This window comes from Podarcis filfolensis, assembly GCF_964270895.1.
Source record: "Podarcis filfolensis genome assembly, chromosome: 4".
NCBI lineage: Eukaryota > Metazoa > Chordata > Lepidosauria > Squamata > Lacertidae > Podarcis > Podarcis filfolensis.
Window position 1 is genome coordinate 82,518,997 of NC_139607.1, and position 18,017 is coordinate 82,537,013.

The following is an 18,017-nucleotide window of genomic DNA, read 5'->3' on the forward strand; positions in this document are numbered from 1 at the left end:
CGGGTTAGGGGGCGCAAATCCATGGGTTAGGGGGCGCAAATTACTTGCCTTGCCCCGGGTGCTGACAACCCACGCTACGCCACTGACTGAATGACAACTCCCATGCTCTTGGCTTTTAATATACTATATGTGTGCTTATGTTTATACATACAGTGGTACCTCTGGTTAAGTACTTAATTCGTTCCGGAGGTCCGTTCTTAACCTGAAACTGTTCTTAACCTGAAGCACCACTTTAGCTAATGGGGCCTCCCGCTGCCGCCATGCTGCCAGAGCACGATTTCTGTTCTCATCCTGAAGCAAAGTTCTTAACCTGAAGCACTATTTCTGGGTTAGAGGATTCTGTAACCTGAAGCGTATGTAACCCGAGGTACCACTGTATACCTATGCTCTTGGCTTCAATACCAAGCCAGCGGTTTTTCCCCTCATCCTGCCTTCTGCTTTGCTTATCATCGAATTTGAGGAAGAATTCTGGTAGACTCCACTCCAGACCATGTTGACGACTGTGAGGCATTTCGGTGAGTTATATAAAAAAGCGGCTTTGCGATTTTTTTTAAGTGTAGCAGTTCAATCCAGAGCATAGGTGTCAACGTTTCCCTTTTTTTAAAGGGAAATTCCCTTATTCCGAATAGGATTCCTCGCAGGAAAAGGGAAAAGTTGACAGCTATGATCCAGAGCTGCGCATGCTAATGCAAACCCCTCTTCCTCTATTTGCTGTATTTTTCGCCCTGTGTAAATTATTTTGCTGTATTTCCCCCCCTCTGTAAATTGATCACATGATGGGGTGCACTCACGCAACTTGAATGGCAGTGTCCATCAACCTTTTTTGGGGGGGTCCGCCCCCTCCAACATTTTAACGGGGAACCAAAGGGGACTTGGCCCCTAAGAATAGAGACCCTCCTCCGCTCCACCGGGACCAATTTGGATTTCTGCCTGGGCGCCGCGCTTTGGAGAGGAAAAAGGATGTTGCCGCCCCTCGTGATCGACCATCACACCTCCCAATCAAATCAAGGCGCTCTATATTTCTCCCCCTCCCCCCAAAAAAAGAAGCAGCAAAGTTTGCAAAAACTTCGGAAGGGAACCAGGAGGGTCGTCGGAGTGGACCTTCCCCTCCCCCCCCCCCATCGCTTAGGCCCAGGCAATGCTGCCCAGGGGCGCGCGCGGCTGTTTGCAAATCGCGCTGCTGCTCGGGGCTGCCGTCTTGTGGGCTTCCCGGCAGAGCTTCTCGGAAGCGGCTGCTGCGGAGCCTCCGCCGGCGGTGAGCGCGGAAAGAAGCCTGGTTTGGGGGCCCGGCTTGCGGGCCGAGGCCACCCTCCCCGTCCGGTATTTCTGGCTGCAGGCGGTCGGCAGCGACGGGCGCAACTTCACGCGCTCCCCGCCAGGTATTGCGCCGCGCGGGCGTCGGAGCAGCTTCTCCCGAGTCTCCTTCTGGGCCGGCCAAGGCGCCTCCGAGCGAGGTTTGGAGACCCGCCTCGCACGGAGACGCCCAGGGCCGCGGCGTCTGGCGGACAGGAGGGCAAGGGGCGGCAGGCCCTAGTGAGGCGGGAGAAGACGGCCAGGCGGGGCGGAAGGGTTGAGCATCTTCATGGAGAGTTTGGGGTTATTAGGATCCCCTGTGCGAAACCGTGGAGAGCTGCTGCTGCCGGTCAGTGTGGGCAATAGCGAGCTAGGTGGACTAGTAGCCCGGTTTGGCGCCGGGCAGCTTCCTAGGCATTCTTAGCACAGGCTCATATTTAAAACAAACAACCGGAAGAACAAGAAGAACCTTTTTCAGTGCTGTGCTAACTTTTTATTTTTTTAATCTACAGTAAGTAAAGGTAAAGGGACCCCTGACCATTAGGTCCAGTCGTGGCCGACTCTGGGGCTGCGGCGCTCATCTCGCTTTGTTGGCCAAGGGAGCCGGCGTACAGCTTCCGGGTCATGTGGCCAGCATGACTAAGCCGCTTCTGGCGAACCAGAGCAGCGCACAGAAACACCGTTTACCTTCCCGCCAGAGCAGTACCTATTTATCTACTTGCACTTTGACGTGCTTTCGAACTGCTAGGTTGGCAGGAGCAGGGACCGAGGAACGGGAGCTCACCCTGTCGCGGGGATTCGAACCGCCGACCTTCTGATCAGCAAGTCCTAGGCTCTGTGGTTTAACCCCCAGCGCCATCCGTGTCCCTCAATCTACACAGTGGGTGTGCGTTATTTTTGACGTGACACCCGGGCCTCGCCACCATCTGTCCTTGTGGAAGGTAGGCCGAAGTTGCAGGATGGAGGACGCCTGCTCCTGGATCATATTCCTTGCAGAGGTTTCTTAGGTGCTGTCTGAGTCCAGCATTAAGTCATATTAAAAGCTGTGTGCAAGAGCTGGTCATAGGCATAGAGGTAGCAACGATCCCATTCCCAGATTTAGACTCTTTCATTAGGAAAGGTTTCCTCCCCTTATTTATTTATTATTACATTTACATTTATATTCTGTCTTTCCTACAAGATATTCAAAAAATCCTCCCACTTTTACTCTTGCCACAGCCCTGTGAGGTAGGCTTGTCTGAGAGATAATGACTGCCCCATGGCTCAATACAGATTTTAACTTGGGACTCCTTAGTCCTAGCTTAATACTCTTAATTGCTACACTAGCTCTACATATGGTAGTAGTAGTAATAATAATAATAATAATAATAATAATAATAATAATGCTTTATTATTTATACCCCCAGCCACTCTGGGAGCCACTCCCAACAGAATATTAAAAATACAATAAAAACATCAAACATTAAAAACTTCCCTAAACAGGGCTGCCTTCAGATGCCTTCTAAAAGTCAGATAGTTGTTTATTTCCTTGACATCTGATGGGAGGGCGTTCCACAGGGAGGGCGCCACTACCGAGAGGCCGAACATTGCCACCTGCAAACTGCTAGAAATCAAATGTTAAAAAAAGAGATGGCCGCAGAGTCTGGCTCAAACAGGCTCATGTTGTTCCATGAGTTGGGAGTCCAATAATATTTGAAAGACCACAGATATTTGTTGTTCTTCTCCTCCTTTTCATCTTAAAATAAAGACTCCCCGACACCCAGCTTTGTATGTGAATGATGGATCTATTCCACAATCTAGTACAGTGGTACCTCAGGTTAAGTACTTAATTTGTTCCTGAAATTGTTCTTAACCTGAAGCACCACTTTAGCTAATGGGGCTGCCGCGCCGCCGGAGCACAATTTCTGTTCTCATCCTGAAGCAAAGTTCTTAACCCGAGGTAATATTTCTGGGTTAGCGGAGTCTGTAACCTGAAGCGTATGTAACCTGAAGCGTCTGTAACCCGAGGTACCACTGTATGCTCCTTATCCCTGGTTCTGCCAGCAAGCTTTTCCTGCAAAGTCTCTTTTGGGATCATGGGCCTGGGCAAAGCTATTTTCAAGGTCACAGGGCAGGCGTCATAGTTGACATATATGCGCCAGCAAGTAAGGACGGCAAGAAGAAATTTAAAGGCAAGAAGGAAGGTGGTTGCGCAAGAGTGATATACTTTCACACCCTTTCAAATGGAAGTTCAAGGTGAAAATGACAAGCAAGCTAATAGCCTGCCAACATCCTGAGGAGGTAGGATGCATCATCAAAGTGGCGGGAGCAAAACAGGCCCAACTTGCCTGCAACAGGGTTTGAGTATATTGCCAGGTCATCCGTAAAATAAGCTGCAAGAGGATATGGTTATTTCTGTTGAGCTGTAAGAAGAGCGGCTCATTTTGTACACTACCAAAAAATGTGTACGTTAGGCAGGATCGTGCTTTCGTGCCCTTGGAATTGGAACAACATGGTTGGCACGCTGTTCTGAAATGGCACACTTGCCAGACTTTTGCACAGGTATAAAGTTGACTGAGTAGTTGATCAACTTTCATTCTGTCCACAGTGCCAGGATTCAGACTGCTTCGCTTGCAAGCGCTCTTAACTCCTCTTCATATTTCTGTTTGTATTACTTGGCTTTGTTTACGTTGAGATGATAGTATAGCCTAAGGTAGCATCTTCTGTTTTCATCCTTTTTTAAATGTCAGTTTACATTAAGGCTGATTCACTCGTGATGTGGGTACAAGTTGTGGCTGTATTTGCCAGCCTGTATCAAATTCTGTGACTTTCCTGCTCTTGCATGGGATCAAAGAATTGCACACGGCTGTGTTTTCGTAAGGAAGAGTAGCTAATGCTGAGAGACATGAAAACAAGGTTATTAATCCTGCTATTGAAGTGGCATTGTAATTGGAGAGTTTCCGAGTCACAAAATACGATAGAGGTGCCTAACATTATGCCTGATGTTGAGAGAGTGAATAGGGATATACGGTATATAAAAAGTTTTCCCTCTTGTAATACTAAAACTCGGGCACTTCCATTGAAGTTGAATGGTAGAAGATGCAGGAGAGACAAAAGAAAGTACTTCTTTACACAGCACATGGTTAGCTCCCGCAAGAAGTAGTGATGGCCAACAATTTGGATGGCTTTTAGAATGGGATTACATAAATTCACAGCAGTTAAGTTCATCATTGGTTTCGAACCATGATATCTTTGTTCTGCCCCTCCATTGTCAGAGAAGGTGCCTCTGGATACCAGTTGCTTGGAATCAAAACTGGGGAGAGTACAGGTAGAATATAGTCATTGTGGTTAGCCGCTGTTGATCTGATTCAGCAGGGCTTATCGTATACATACATACATACACACACACACACACATCATTTTGTGTGCCGCGTTTCTATAGCCAAAACCATACTCAAGGCCACTTACAGCATGAAAAAATTACATAATTACAAACGTAACGAAAGTAGTCCTCAACCATAAATTAAAACATCAAAAAGTACACAAATCAAATCGAACGATTTCCGCATAAATCACAGTTAGATCCAAAACAAATATACAAAAGGTTAACAGCAACAACACCCCTCCCCAACAAAACCTCTTAAACAATGCCCTAGCCCAAGAGTCTCTTCAGCAGCCTCGACTTTTGTAGCTGGAGTCAGTCAGGGCCCTGCCAGGTCAGGTGAGGGGACACACCTCACAGCCAAGGTGTTGTTAACTTAAAGCAAGTAACGCAGAATGTCTAAAGTTATATCTGTTTTCTTCTTCTTTAGAAAATGCACAATTTGAAGTGAAAATCAAACCCATCTCCCCCAAAGAAGTCGTTCAAATCCATGTCCCTAAGTTTCTGGACAGGAACGATGGCTCCTTTCTCATGCGATATCGGTTGTACGGAAGTGTCAAGGAAGGCTTAAAGGTGGAGATTCTTTATGGCGGTGCACATGTTGCTGAATCACCCTATATCCTGAAGGGTAACGTGGTTTAGTTTTTTTCTCCTGAATTTCCAGGGCTCTGACCCGCTGGGCATTGCTCGGTTGATCAGCGGGGTAGGGGAGAACACCTGTAAAACCGAACTGGCATGTTTGTGTAGTCATTCAAAAACTTAACAGAGCTTATGCAGGCAATTACTGTATTTTTCCATGTTTAAGACGATGCTTTTTGCTAAAAAAAAAGAGGCAAAAATTGGGTGTCGTCTTTTACACAGATCGTGAATGCAGAGGGGGGACGTGATTAATGGCAGCAGCAAGTAGGAGATTGGCAGTGGCGATTGGGCAGGTGATTGGTGGCTGCAGCAAAGCCTGCTGGCAATTGGCTGTGGCAGCAGCGATTGGGCAGGCGATTGGTGGCTGTGGCAAATGGGCTGTTGGTGGCAGTAAGTGGGCAGACAATTGGCGACTGCGGCGAGGTGTGTGATCTGCAGTGGTGGGCAGGCGGGTGAGCAATTGGTGGAAGTGACCTCCCCGCCCCCAAAAGCTAAACAGCTTAATTTCTTAATTTGGGTTTTTTTTAAATGGGGCGTCTTATACATGGGGGCGTCTTATACATGGAAAAAACTGTCTCCAAAAGAAAATAAGTTCTCTTGAAAATGGCTCCCTTTTTTGCATTCCAGAGATCTGGATAAGAAAGATTGGTTTAAACCAGGGTTTCCCAAACTTGGGTCTCCAGCTGTTTTTGGACTACAACTCCCACCATCCCTAGCTAGCAGGACCAATGGTCAGGGATGGTGGGAACTGTAGTCCAAAAACAGCTGAACACTCAAGCTTGGGAAACCTTGGTTTGAAAGAAAAGAAAGTCATCTGTACTGGAGCTGATGGGAGTTGTATTCCAAAACAGCTGGCAGGCACAAGGTTGGTAAAGGCTGGTAAAAAACACTGATGCTGGTGCTTATGAGAGTAGATGTATTGGAACACCTTGCAGAGGGGCCATCTTGAATTCATGGAATATTTTATAAAGGTCATCCTCTGTCTTCTTCAGGTCCAGTTTATCATGAATATTGCGAATGTCCAGAAGAAGATGCTCAGATTTGGGAGAAAAGTCTTTCCTGTCCTTCGGAGCACCCTCAGATTACTAAGGATTTCGCTGTGTTTCCTAGCATTGATCTTCAGCGGATGTTTGATGAGGTTCCACCAAGGTTTGCCCAAAAGATGGGAGCCATTGTTCATTATACTGTCATCGGCAATCACATCTATCGCCGGTCCTTGGGGAATTATACAGACTTCAAAATGTTCTCAGATGAAATGTTGCTGTCACTGGCGAGGAAGGTATATTTCCACAGATACTCACTTAGTACACACTGGCCATGTTTGCACACCATGCAAGGATGGCTAACCTGTGGCTCTCGCAGGTGTTCTTGAACTACAACTCCCATCATTGCTGAGCCTTGGCTGGTTGGGGCTGATGGGAATTGTAGCTCAGCAAGTTCTGAAGACCACAGGTTAGCCACCCTGACACTAAACAATGTTCTTTTTAGCACATTTGCAAGCCTTTGCCTCATATACTCCCATTCTGCCTTCACCTCCTCCCACATATCCGCATCGTTAACTAAAACAGAAAGTGCGGTCTTCCAAAGTTGCCCTCCTACCTGCGCAGCAAGAGGGGAACATTCAAGCCTGGGACACACTGCATCTTATCCATGTTGCACTAAGCCATGGCATAGCGTGGTGTGCAAAATGCAGCAGTATATAACAGACATCCACCAGAGGGGTCTGCACACCAGCAACATCCTTTGATCAGAGTCCTGGTGCTCAGCTACATTAGTAAAAAAAAGCAATTTGGACGCGCTATAAACATGCAACACCAGATGGCGACAGAGAGCAGGAAATTTTAAAATGTGATTTTCCATAGAGATTTTTTTCTTTTGTTAAAACTATCTAATTTCTGACTTATTTATGGTGTTCCCCCCTGTGTTTAGATCCATCCCAAGGCTCTCAAGTAAGACTTGCTTCCGAGTAGATATGTGTAGAGTTGTGCAGGAAGTCTCAAATTTGCAGGTGCGCTCACCTCTTTCAAGCTTTTCAGTGTGTATTGAGTGATAGCATGCAAGTTGGCAGCTTCAAATAAACTGTTTGCCCTATGTTGGGAGCCCCTATCAGCAGAGGGGGAGTAAATCAGCTGTGCATCGAAATGTGCTTCCCCATCTATATTGGGATTCACACTTGAATGCACAACCAAAGGTTCCATTGAAAGTATCTCACTCAAATGGACATCCAATTTTGCCTGTGGTTTCTGAACCAGCAAATCACACAGACGAGGATTTTCTATCTCTGGTTGGATTGGGACAAGGTAGGATAGATGGGGCCCAGCTATAAGAAAATAGGAAGAGCTCTTCTACTGAGTCAGACCCATTGGTCAGTCTAGTTCAGTATTGTCTACACTGGCAGGCAGTAGCTCTTTGAGTGTCAGGCAGGAGACATTACCAGTCCCAACTGGAGACCCTACGGATGCTCCAAGTTCATTCATAAAAAAGAGGAAACATTTGGGGGTGGGATGTAACCAAAACAACAACGAAAATAGTAGGACAAAATACAGAGACTAAAACATTTTTTTATAGGGGACCACCAAATTTGGCTTTTTAATCTATAGCAGCTTGTTGATCCATAACACTGGGTTAATTGTTACATCGTGTGGAAGCTAAAGCAGCTAGTAGGACAGCATGAACTACTACTGATTTATTACTTATACACTGCGCATCTGGCCAGGCCTCCCCAGCCACTCTGGGCGGCTTCCAACAGGATATTAAAAACACAGAAAAACTTCAAACATTAAAAGCTTCCCTAAACAGGGGCTGCCTTCAGGTGTCTTCTAAAAGTCAAATAGTTGTTTATTTCCTTGACATCTGATGGGAGGACGTTCCGCAGAGTGGGCACCACCACCAAGAAGGCACTCTGCCTGGTTCCCTGTAACCTCACTTCTCGCAGTGAAGGAACTGCCAGAAGGCCCTCGGAGCTGGACCTCAGTGTCCGGGCTGAACGATGGGGATGGAGACGCTCCTTCAGGTATACTATAAAGGTGTTTTGGCTTGTTTTAGGTTCACCTTCCTGATGTGGAATTTTACCTCAATGTTGCGGATTGGCCTGTTGAGCATCGGAAAGCAAATGACACCCCTGGCCCCCTGCCTATCCTTTCCTGGTGTGGCTCTCTGGATTCAGCAGACCTGGTGCTTCCAACCTACGATGTCACCCATTCAACCCTAGAAACTCTGCGAGGCGTCACAAATGACCTCCTGTCTATTCAAGGAAACACAGGTAACATGGGAATCTGTGTGTGGGTTTTTTCCCAGGCAGAGATAAGCATGTAAGAAGTGTCTGCTGGATCAGGACATCTGTTCCAGCATTCTGTTCTCACATGGCCAATCAGATGCCAACAGACAGCCCTGTTTAGGGAAGTTTTTAATGTTTAATAGGTTATTGTATTTTAATATTCTGTTGGAAGCTGCCCAGAGTGTCTGGGGAAACCCAGCCGGAAGGGCGCGGTATAAATAATATATTATTATTATTATTATTATTATTATTATTATTATTATTATTACTTGAAGCCCCAAAGCAGAGCCTGTGTACAATAGCATCCCCCACACCTGTGATCCCAGAATCTGGCATTTCAGAGTGGATAAAAATCAATTATTATTAAAAAAAAAAAATCGGATTTTTAAAAATTTAAATCAGATTTTTTTTTATTTAAATTGGATTTTTAAAAAAAATTAATTTGGGTTTTTAAAATAAAATGCTTTCGGAGAAAAAAATGTTTCTAAAGATAGTTTTCTATTTAAGTTACATTATAGTCCAAAGGCTATTCATCAGGAAATAAGGATTTGTTTTAAGTTTTTCATGTGTACAAAGTTGTTTTTTTTTAAAATGTTTAACCACATCAGTTAACAAACATGGATACATATGCTATAATGTTATTGTTTTTGTTAAATAAATTGTTTAAATTGTTATTAAGGAAATGTTTATTTTGCTCCGTCCAATAAGGTACAGCAGAAAAGTTGTCCAAATTATAAACAGTTAACTTATTAAACCTCGCAATAATTTCATAATTATCTGTCTATGTATTTCTAATAGTATAACCAAATCAGTAATTTTTGATATAACTGTAAAAACTACTCTGAAAATTTATTATTCCAAAAATGAAACCTTCATTCTATGCCAGCAAGAATGAGTCTTTCTATAAAAAAATGATTTAAATCAAGTCTTACTGACTAGTGATTTAAATCGTGATTTAAATCGATTTGATTTAAATCAAATCCACCCTGCGGTATTCAGAGACATAGTGCGTCCCGTGGCAGAGGAAGAATAGTATTTTGAACATTGATAATGGGTGGGGTGGGGGTGTCCTTAGCAAATCTGCCTCGTTGAAGAAAAATAATACTGCTCGCACATTGTAATCTCCGGAGGACAAATATTAGGCCTCCCAAGTTGCTTAGGGCATTTTGGTGTGCTGGCTGGGGCTGATGGGAGTTGTAGACCAAAACATCTGGAAGGCACCAGGTTGGCAAAGGCTGCATTAGGACTTGCAAGATTTCTGTTCTCCCTCCTCCTTTATTCTATCCCCCGTTAATTCCAGGACCTGCCTGGGACAACAAAACGGAACAAGGATTTTTCAGAGGTCGAGACAGCCGGGAAGAACGGCTTCAGCTGGTGCAACTCTCCAAGGAAAACCCAGAACTGCTGGATGCTGGAATAACAGGTTACTTCTTCTTCAGAGAAAAGGAGGCGGAGCTGGGGAAGGCTCCATTGATGGGGTTCTTTGACTTCTTTAAGGTATACCGCCTATCTTGCTAACACCGAGAGGAGACAGACAAATGTCCTTGTTTTTCGTTTCCCCTTGAAGCTCCGATTTGAAAGCCGGTTTCAGTGTTAAGGAACATCCTGCCTGGAAACTAGTGCCACATCTAAACATGTAATATTGCATACTTAATAATAATAATAATTTATTATTTATGCCCCGCCCATCTTGCTGGGTTTCCCCGCCACTCTGGGCGGCTCCCACAAAGACCAAAAATACACTAAGGTGTCACACATTAAAAACTTCCCTGAACAGGGCTGCCTTAAGATGTCTTCTGAATGTCAGGTAGTTGTTTATCTCTTTGACATCTGATGGGAGGGTGTTCCACAGGGCGGGTGCCACTACCAAGAAGGCCCTCTTCCTGGTTCCCTGTAGCTTTGCTTCTCGCAATGAGGGTACCGCCAGAAGGCCCTCGGCGCTGGACCTCAGTGTCCGGGCAGAATGATAGGGGTGGAGCCCCCAGCCCTACTTGTGTGTTTTACTGCGAGTGTATACCCATTGCCTATCATTTCCTCCAGCTTGCGTGCATCCAAAATACATGCCTGTGTGATCATCACACCTGAGATTGCGTATGTGGGTTGCGATCTGTACCGCTGCAGAGGTAGGAATTTTGGAGACTTTGAAGCAGCCTCTGTTTCAAAATGGACATAAGTCATGGAGGCGGCATATTGCCTCTGGTATCACAGAGTCAGTAGGCCTAGGAATACCAATTGCTGGAGAGAGGTATTGCACTCATGTCCTGCTTATGGGCTTTCCATAGACATCTAGTTGGTCACTTTAGAACAGGCTGCTGAATTAGATGGTCGTTTGGTCTGCTTGCAGAGGCGCTTTTATGTTCCGTTTGAAACATGAGATGTTTCCTTTATACCACTTCAGGCTTATTTGTACACCCAACACAGTGTACAGTGGTACCTCAGGTTACATACAGTTCAGGTTACATACGCTTTGTGTTACAGACTCCGCTAACCCAGAAATAGTACTTCAGGTTAAGAACTTTGCTTCAGGATGAGAACAGAAATCGTGCTCCGGCGACGCGGCAGCAGCAGGAGGCCCCATTAGCTAAAGTGGTGCTTCAGGTTAAGAACAGTTTCAGGTTAAGTACGGACCTCAGGAACAAATTAAGTACTTAACCCGAGGTACCAGTGTAGTCTATTCTGGCAGGGAATAGCCCTCCAGGATCTTAAACAGAGGTCTTTCCTATTGCCTTCTACCTGACACTTTTAACTGAAGATGGCGGGCACTGAACTGTTCACCTTGTGCATGAAAAGGATGTGCTTTTACTACCAAGCTGCAGTTTCTCTTTCCACCCAGGGTCCGACCCACACAACCCCAAGCACTTCCTTCCATATACAGTGGTACCTCAGGTTAAGTACTTAATTCGTTCTGGAGGTCCGTTCTTAACCTGAAACACCACTTTAGCTAGTGGGGCCTTCCACTGCTGCCGCGCAATTTCTGTTCTCATCCTGAAGCAATGTTCTTAACCCAAGGTACTATTTCTGGGTTAGCAGAGTCTGTAACCTGAGGCGTATGTAACCCGAGGTACCACTGTACTGGGTCTCCTTTGATGTCAAGTTCTGGTTGTCATTTTACTCATGTTGCATCAGCAGCTGATCCCGCAGACCCCCAGAGTTTTAGGTAGGGCTTATCCGATGGGTTGCTTGCTGTGGTTTGAAGGAGAGCTCACAAAACCCCCTTGGACATGGCTGGAGTTTCCTATCAGGTACTTCGGATTGCAGCCTCAGGCTGAAAGGTGACCAGAAAACAGATAGGGTTTGTTGCTGTTACCCAAACTGTGAAACGATTTAACTTAGCCAAGGGTGCAGTGCTTGATCCCAATGCATGCTTGGTTCATGCTGCTTTCCTCCTCCTCTCCCCTCAGTACAAATACCAAGTGAGTATAGATGGCACAGTTGCAGCCTACAGGTTTCCCTACCTCATGCTGGGGGACAGCCTTGTGATCAAGCAGGCTTCGCAGTACTATGAGCACTTCTATAAGGAGCTGGCGCCGTGGACCCACTATGTTCCTGTTAAAAGAAACCTGGAAGACTTGCTGGAAAGAATAAAATGGGCCAAGGTAATCATCCTTGCCGCAGAAGAAAAACTGGGTACAGTGGTACCTCAGGTTACATACGCTTCAGGTTACATACGCTTCAGGTTACAGACTCCGCTAATCCAGAAATAGTGCTTCAGGTTAAGAACAGAAATTGGGCTCCAGTGGCACAGCAGCAGCAGGAGGCCCCATTAGCTAAAATGGTGCTTCAGGTTAAGAAACAGTTTCAGGTTAAGAACAGACCTCTGGAACGAATTAAATACTTAACCTGAGGTACCACTGTATTATAAATTGCAGCACCATTTCCCAGCTGTAGTCTGTTTTAAAGAAAACATGAGGATAGATAAGCCATGTTCCTGCTCTCCTTATAGGAATAACAACAACAACAACAACAATAATAATTTTTTATTTATACCCCGCCCTCCCTGGCCAGAGCTGGGCTCAGGGCGGCTAACACCAGTAAAATTACAATAAAAATATAATAGGGGAAAAAGGGGAGGAAACCAATTTAAAATACGGGTTAAAAGACAATTTAAAATGCATCCTCATTTTAATAGTAGCCCATTTGCATCAGCACCTAAGCTCAGCACCTTTCAGCTTCTCCGGATGTGATAGGATGAGCGTCCAGCAGAAGTTATAGTTTGGTTCTCATAGCTTTGAAAACCTCCCTATGTTGGAATCACAAGCCACAGCTGGCAAGTTGTAACTGCCAGCCCACGGTGGAGTGTGTTCAGACTCCTTGTGGTTTAGGTTGGAACTGAGAACTTAATAGATGAAGAGACAAGTGTAGTTGTTTAAAAAATACCAACCTTCCAAAAGTTCTAATCTGGAGAAGAGGGAGGAAAACACTAGGAACTTTGAAACATAGCCCCAGAACTGCAAAGTACAAATTCGCAATTGTGTTCTTCTGTATCTTCAATCTAAGCCGCATTTCCTTGTATTAACAGGGATGGGTCTATTCTTCAGCTCCGCGGCACATAAATGCGTAATGATTATATGGGTGGAAGAAGACAATTACTGCTCTGTGTTCTGAGTAACCAAATCCGTGTGAGAGATGTCAAACCTGTCTGTACACTTAGCTGTTGCTTGGGCAATAAGGGTAGCTTTCCTGAAATTAAGAAATCCCTCTCTCTAACTGTGCCAGGCCGCTGCTGCTGCTTGGGGGAGGATAATATCATTAAAGCTTTGGATAAAGTGTGGGTAAAAGTATGAAAAGACTGGAAATAACTTTGGAGGTTCTTTCTTTGTGTAGGCTTGTACAATACAGTAGCTGTCCATAGCTTAGCATTTCTGCAGCTGCTGAAAATCTGAGTGCCCCTTCTTGCTGAACACAATCGCATAAGACTCCTTAGTTGCTCTATTATTTTATTCTTATGGGGTATTTATATCCTACCTTACTAACGGAAGTTCTCAAGGTGGCTTAGGATAGGATAGGATAGGATAGGATAGAATAGAATAGAATAGAATAGAATAGAATAGAATAGAATAGAATAGAATAGACAGTTACAATACAGTAGTTACTACAACAGCTGAGTCTCCTGGCCAAGTATTGATGCTTGAACGCAGTTTGTTTCTAATCCTTAGGAAAATGATGAAGAAGTCAGAAAAATTGCCAAGGAAGGGCAGGCAGCTGCAAGAGAACTATTGCAGCCTCATCGGTTTTATTGCTACTATTTCAAAGTGTTCCAGGTTAGTCCGGATTTCAGTCTATGCTTATGCTATCCCGAACCATGCAGTCCACTCTCTTTCTCATGAAACTTGACCATGGTGGTTTTAAAATGGTCTGGTTTCACAGCAAACCAGGATCTGGAACCATGGTTTGCTCCTGCCTCACTAACCATAGTTTAAACCAGGGACAGGCCACATATCTTTCCTGAGAGGTGGTTGAGGAGCCAGCCACACATGTGTAATCGCACAATCATTTCTCTCGCTAAATTTAAGTTGTACAATTAAAGTGGATTTGACCCTCTTGCAGCACAAGAAATCCACTTCCAGGAATTTTGGGGGACTTCTTGCAGTAGGGAAAGTGATAAGAAAATGCTTCGGAAAGTGCAGGATAACCTTTGCTTGACAAAACATAGTATAAACTGCCTGCAAAAAATAAATAAATCGGAATGAAAACTCATCAAGGAGTGGTGTTGTATAATGTCCCCACAAACGTCTAAGCTCAATAAACAGAGTAAACATGCTGGAAATGACCAGGGTTGTGAAAGGGAGAGATGTTTTTGTTTTGAATAGTCTGCTGTTGTTTCAGTTTCTTTCCAACCTGTTTTACGTATTTCAGAAATATGCTGAACGCCAAGCTGGTAGACCTGAAATACGGGATGGGATGGAATTTGTACCTCAGCCGGATGACAGGACTTCAGTCTGCAGCTGCCACAGGAAAAAGCCTTTAAAGGAAGAGTTATAAGTAACCCTGCCAAATGAGATCAAATATATAGCCTGTTGCAAGAATGAGGCAGGACCTAAAATCACATTTAACACTGTGGAATCTGGAACTAGCTTGTACATGGAGACATATTCACAGTTCAGTCCTACAGCGTCTGTTCAGAAGTAAGCACCATTCAGTTTGATGGGGGTTGCTTTTCGCTAAGTGTGTGTTGGAGTGTTGTCTTGGATACCTTCCTTCGCTCTCTGTTTCCTCTACAAGTTGCCATGTGTGCCTTTAAAAAATCTGAACAGAGAATATATAATGGTAAGGAAAGCTCTCAGACTGTATCCTTCACTTGCATGAAGTGTTTATGGGGCTAGTTTTCTAGATCACTTTCAAAGCACTCCACATAATTTGTCTCCTTTATCCTCGCAGCAGCCAGTTAAGGCAGGTCAGTGTTATTTACTGTGTAATACAACTAAGGCTTGAGGGCAACCTAGATTAGCGAGTTTACACCTAGAGTGTGATTATGAACAGGGTCTCCGCAGTTCACACACCCTCCCTTAGCGACTTTACCAGCTGCCTTGGCATAGATGCTTAATTTTTATTAACGATGGGGAGAAATTGGTCTGTTTCTTCATATTCCTTGTCTAAATCGGATCCTGCTGTTTAATGACTGAAACTCTTTTAAGAGCAGTTCTGCACATTGTATAGAATGAAGTGGTAGAATTATGGGCTGTTTTGTTAATTATTTGTTGGGTTTAGATACCACCCTTCCTCTCAGAGGAAGGCTAGGGCAGCATTACCAGGTGCATTTGTGTGTGGGGGGGTGTACCACATTTCCCCATGTAAAAACAGAATAACTCTCTCGTTCAAATATCACTTCAGCTACAAATTCTGTAAGCAGCTACTAACCCTGAGTCTCAATTCCCATCTGAATCGGCGGCTTTGCATGTAAAAAGGTCATAGGTTCAGTCCCAAATTAAAGGATGCCACATAGCAGGGCTTGAGCAAGACTTTAACCTAGACTTGGGACAGCCGTTAGCTGATTTTTAGCATAGTCCAGGGATAGATAGCCTGTTCCCCTCCTGATGTTGTTGGGGACCAACTCCCATTATATCTGATAATCAGCCATGCTGGATGAAGGCTCACATGGGAGTTGGGAGTTCAACAACTGGAAGACCACAGGTTCCTCATCCCTGATACAGTCAGTGCTGAGCCTAAATAATTGATCTAATGATGTAAGGCAACTTGTTCTGAAGGAGCGTCTCCACCCCCATTGTTCAGCCCCAGACACTGAGGTCCCGCTCCAAGGGCCTTCTGGTGGTTCCCTCACTGTGAGAAGTAAGTTTACAAGGACCCAGGCAGTGGGCCTTCTCGGTAGTCGTGCCCGCCATTTGGAACGCCTTCCTGTCAAATGTCAAGGAAATAAACATGTATCTGTCTTTTAGAAGACATCTGAAGGCAGCCCTGTACAGGGACGTTTTTAATGGTTGATGTTTTATTATGTTTTTAATATCCTGTTGGAAGCCGCCCAGAGTGGCTGGGGAAACCCAGTCAGAGGGGCGGCAAAGAAATAATAAATCATCATTATTATTATTATTATTATTATTATTATTATTATTATTATCATTATTTGTAGGAAGTATACAGAGGGGACACTTACCTCCCCTGAATTTCTTACCATTCTAACCTGTGGCATGTTTTCCAGGCCATTTAGACAAATGAAAGGTAGGTGCGCCATAAACGGCTTTGCAGACAGGTGAACTCTTAATGTTGTTGAGCAAGTGTTGTACATGTATGAATCTGTCAATAGAGTTAGTGTTGTTATCATTAATACAAGTCGCATCTTGTATTTCAGAATAGGCACCTACCAAAAAGTTGCCTCCCGGATCTTTAAATTAGGTCACTGTGTAAAAGCACTGGAGTATTTTTTGAAGTTGCTGTGTAACAAGACTCCACCCCCCATTAACAGGAAAGGAAAGCTTGCATAAATCTGCCAACGGAGCTCTGTCGTGGAATTGAACCACATCACCTATGAAGTTAACTGTTCATGATTCCCTGCCACCAGAAAGGCTTTGCTTGGGGTATCATTTAATCAAAATATCTGCTGAACCTAAAAAAGAAGAAACTTAAGTTGATGGAAGGCAAATGTTGGGTAGTATCTCTTCTAGGTGCACAGAAATTATGTATAGTGAGAATCAGGCAAGCACAGACCTACCCCAGCTTTTTCTAGAGCAAACCTTAATTCCTATTTATCAATACACCACAAAGCCCCGTTTGTTACACATGGAGCCAATGAACTGGTGTGAGATTAATCCTAGTCCTTGATGGCATTGGCTACATATGGATATATTTTAATTTTACACCAGGGATGGGGTGAACCTGTGGCCCTCCAGATGTTTTTGGACTCTCAGCTCCCATCAGGCCCAGAATACATGGCCAATGGTGAGCGATATTGGGAGTTGTTCTCCAAAACTTCCGAAGAGCACCATCTTCAGGTTCATCATCTCCGATATACACCATGCCCAGATTTATAAACGAACTCCTTTTTGTAAGCAGTGGGTGACTCTGGTAAAGTGCTGTTTTTGTGACACTTTCATCTGGATTCCAGATGCCCAAAGCCAAAAATTAAATTAGGGGAGCTGCTTTATTTAAAAGGTGCTGAAATCATACTCAGCAAATAATCCTGTGGATGGAGGTTTGAGGAGAAAATGAATCATAGCTGCAGTCCAGCCCAATATTATGTTCTGTACAATCTTCTACACATCTACTCAGAAGCAAGTCCCACAGAGTTCAGCGGGGTTGAATTCCACACAAGTGCTGCAGCTGTTTAAAACTGCACATAAGCCTGGATGTAAGCCTCACTAAACTACTTGCAAAGGATTGAGCTGCATGTCCCATTGATTCCAATGAGAAAATGTAACACGTTTTACAATGCAATCCTATTCACATTCACCATGTTTTTTTGTTGCTGACCTAATACAGTACAGCATTGGCCAAATCTACAACATCAGCAATAGATCTGTAAATCAGGGTTGGTTGTCGGTTGTTTTAAAGCAACATGGACTCATTAAAAACAACTGCTTTTGTTTGTGGTGTTATTACTAACCACAATAGTTTACATTCCTTACTTGTTTATAGCATTCAGTCCGTTTATGACTGATTCAAAGGTCCTTCAGATCTGTATAGCAAATCAAGATCTTCATCTAAAACTTCAGCTTTTTCTGGTTACTTGAGTTTATGTTTCTGGTTTCTCATTCTTCTACTTGAAAAATTTGGATTCTCTGGAATAAATCATGTGTAAGAGGGTTTTTCAACCTACGCTGCAGTTTTGTTCCTTGTGTTTCGTAAAAGGGCACTACCGCAATATAAAGCACAGGGCAGAAAGCAGGAGACCTGCCTACAAGCCTTGTCTTGACCAGGCCTGCACAGCTTGTGACTCACCAAGCCAAACAGAACACGCCAGACATGTATTGTTGATGTCTAGTTCCTTGACAGCCC

General features: G+C 44.4%; 1 protein-coding gene across 6 annotated transcripts; it reads left to right on the forward strand.

Moving 5' to 3' along the window:
* Positions 1 to 851: 851 nt before the first annotated feature.
* On the forward strand, positions 852 to 17,837 carry POGLUT3 (protein O-glucosyltransferase 3). 6 transcript variants are annotated; one of them, XM_083609186.1, is made up of 8 exons: positions 852 to 1,255; positions 5,085 to 5,282; positions 6,286 to 6,572; positions 8,339 to 8,555; positions 9,871 to 10,067; positions 11,972 to 12,166; positions 13,727 to 13,831; positions 14,427 to 17,837. In XM_083609186.1, the coding sequence occupies exons 1-8, from the start codon at positions 961 to 963 to the stop codon at positions 14,550 to 14,552; spliced, it is 1,620 nt and encodes a 539-aa protein (XP_083465312.1). In that variant the 5' UTR covers positions 852 to 960; the 3' UTR covers positions 14,553 to 17,837. The 6 variants fall into 6 exon arrangements, with proteins under 6 accessions (XP_083465312.1, XP_083465314.1, XP_083465313.1 ...); XM_083609187.1 differs by having other exon boundaries at positions 1,047 to 1,379; XM_083609190.1 differs by lacking the exon at positions 852 to 1,255 and adding an exon at positions 1,562 to 1,642.
* The last annotated feature ends 180 nt before the right edge of the window (positions 17,838 to 18,017 follow it).

Excerpts from the sequence above, each read along its gene's own strand:
- POGLUT3 (XM_083609186.1), top strand. The coding sequence starts at position 961 with ATGTTGCCGCCCCTCGTGATCGACCATCACACCTCCCAATCAAATCAA. Across the intron at positions 8,556-9,870 it reads GTCTATTCAAGGAAACACAG|GACCTGCCTGGGACAACAAA; the intron begins GTAACATGGGAA and ends CGTTAATTCCAG. Across the intron at positions 12,167-13,726 it reads AAAGAATAAAATGGGCCAAG|GAAAATGATGAAGAAGTCAG; the intron begins GTAATCATCCTT and ends TCTAATCCTTAG.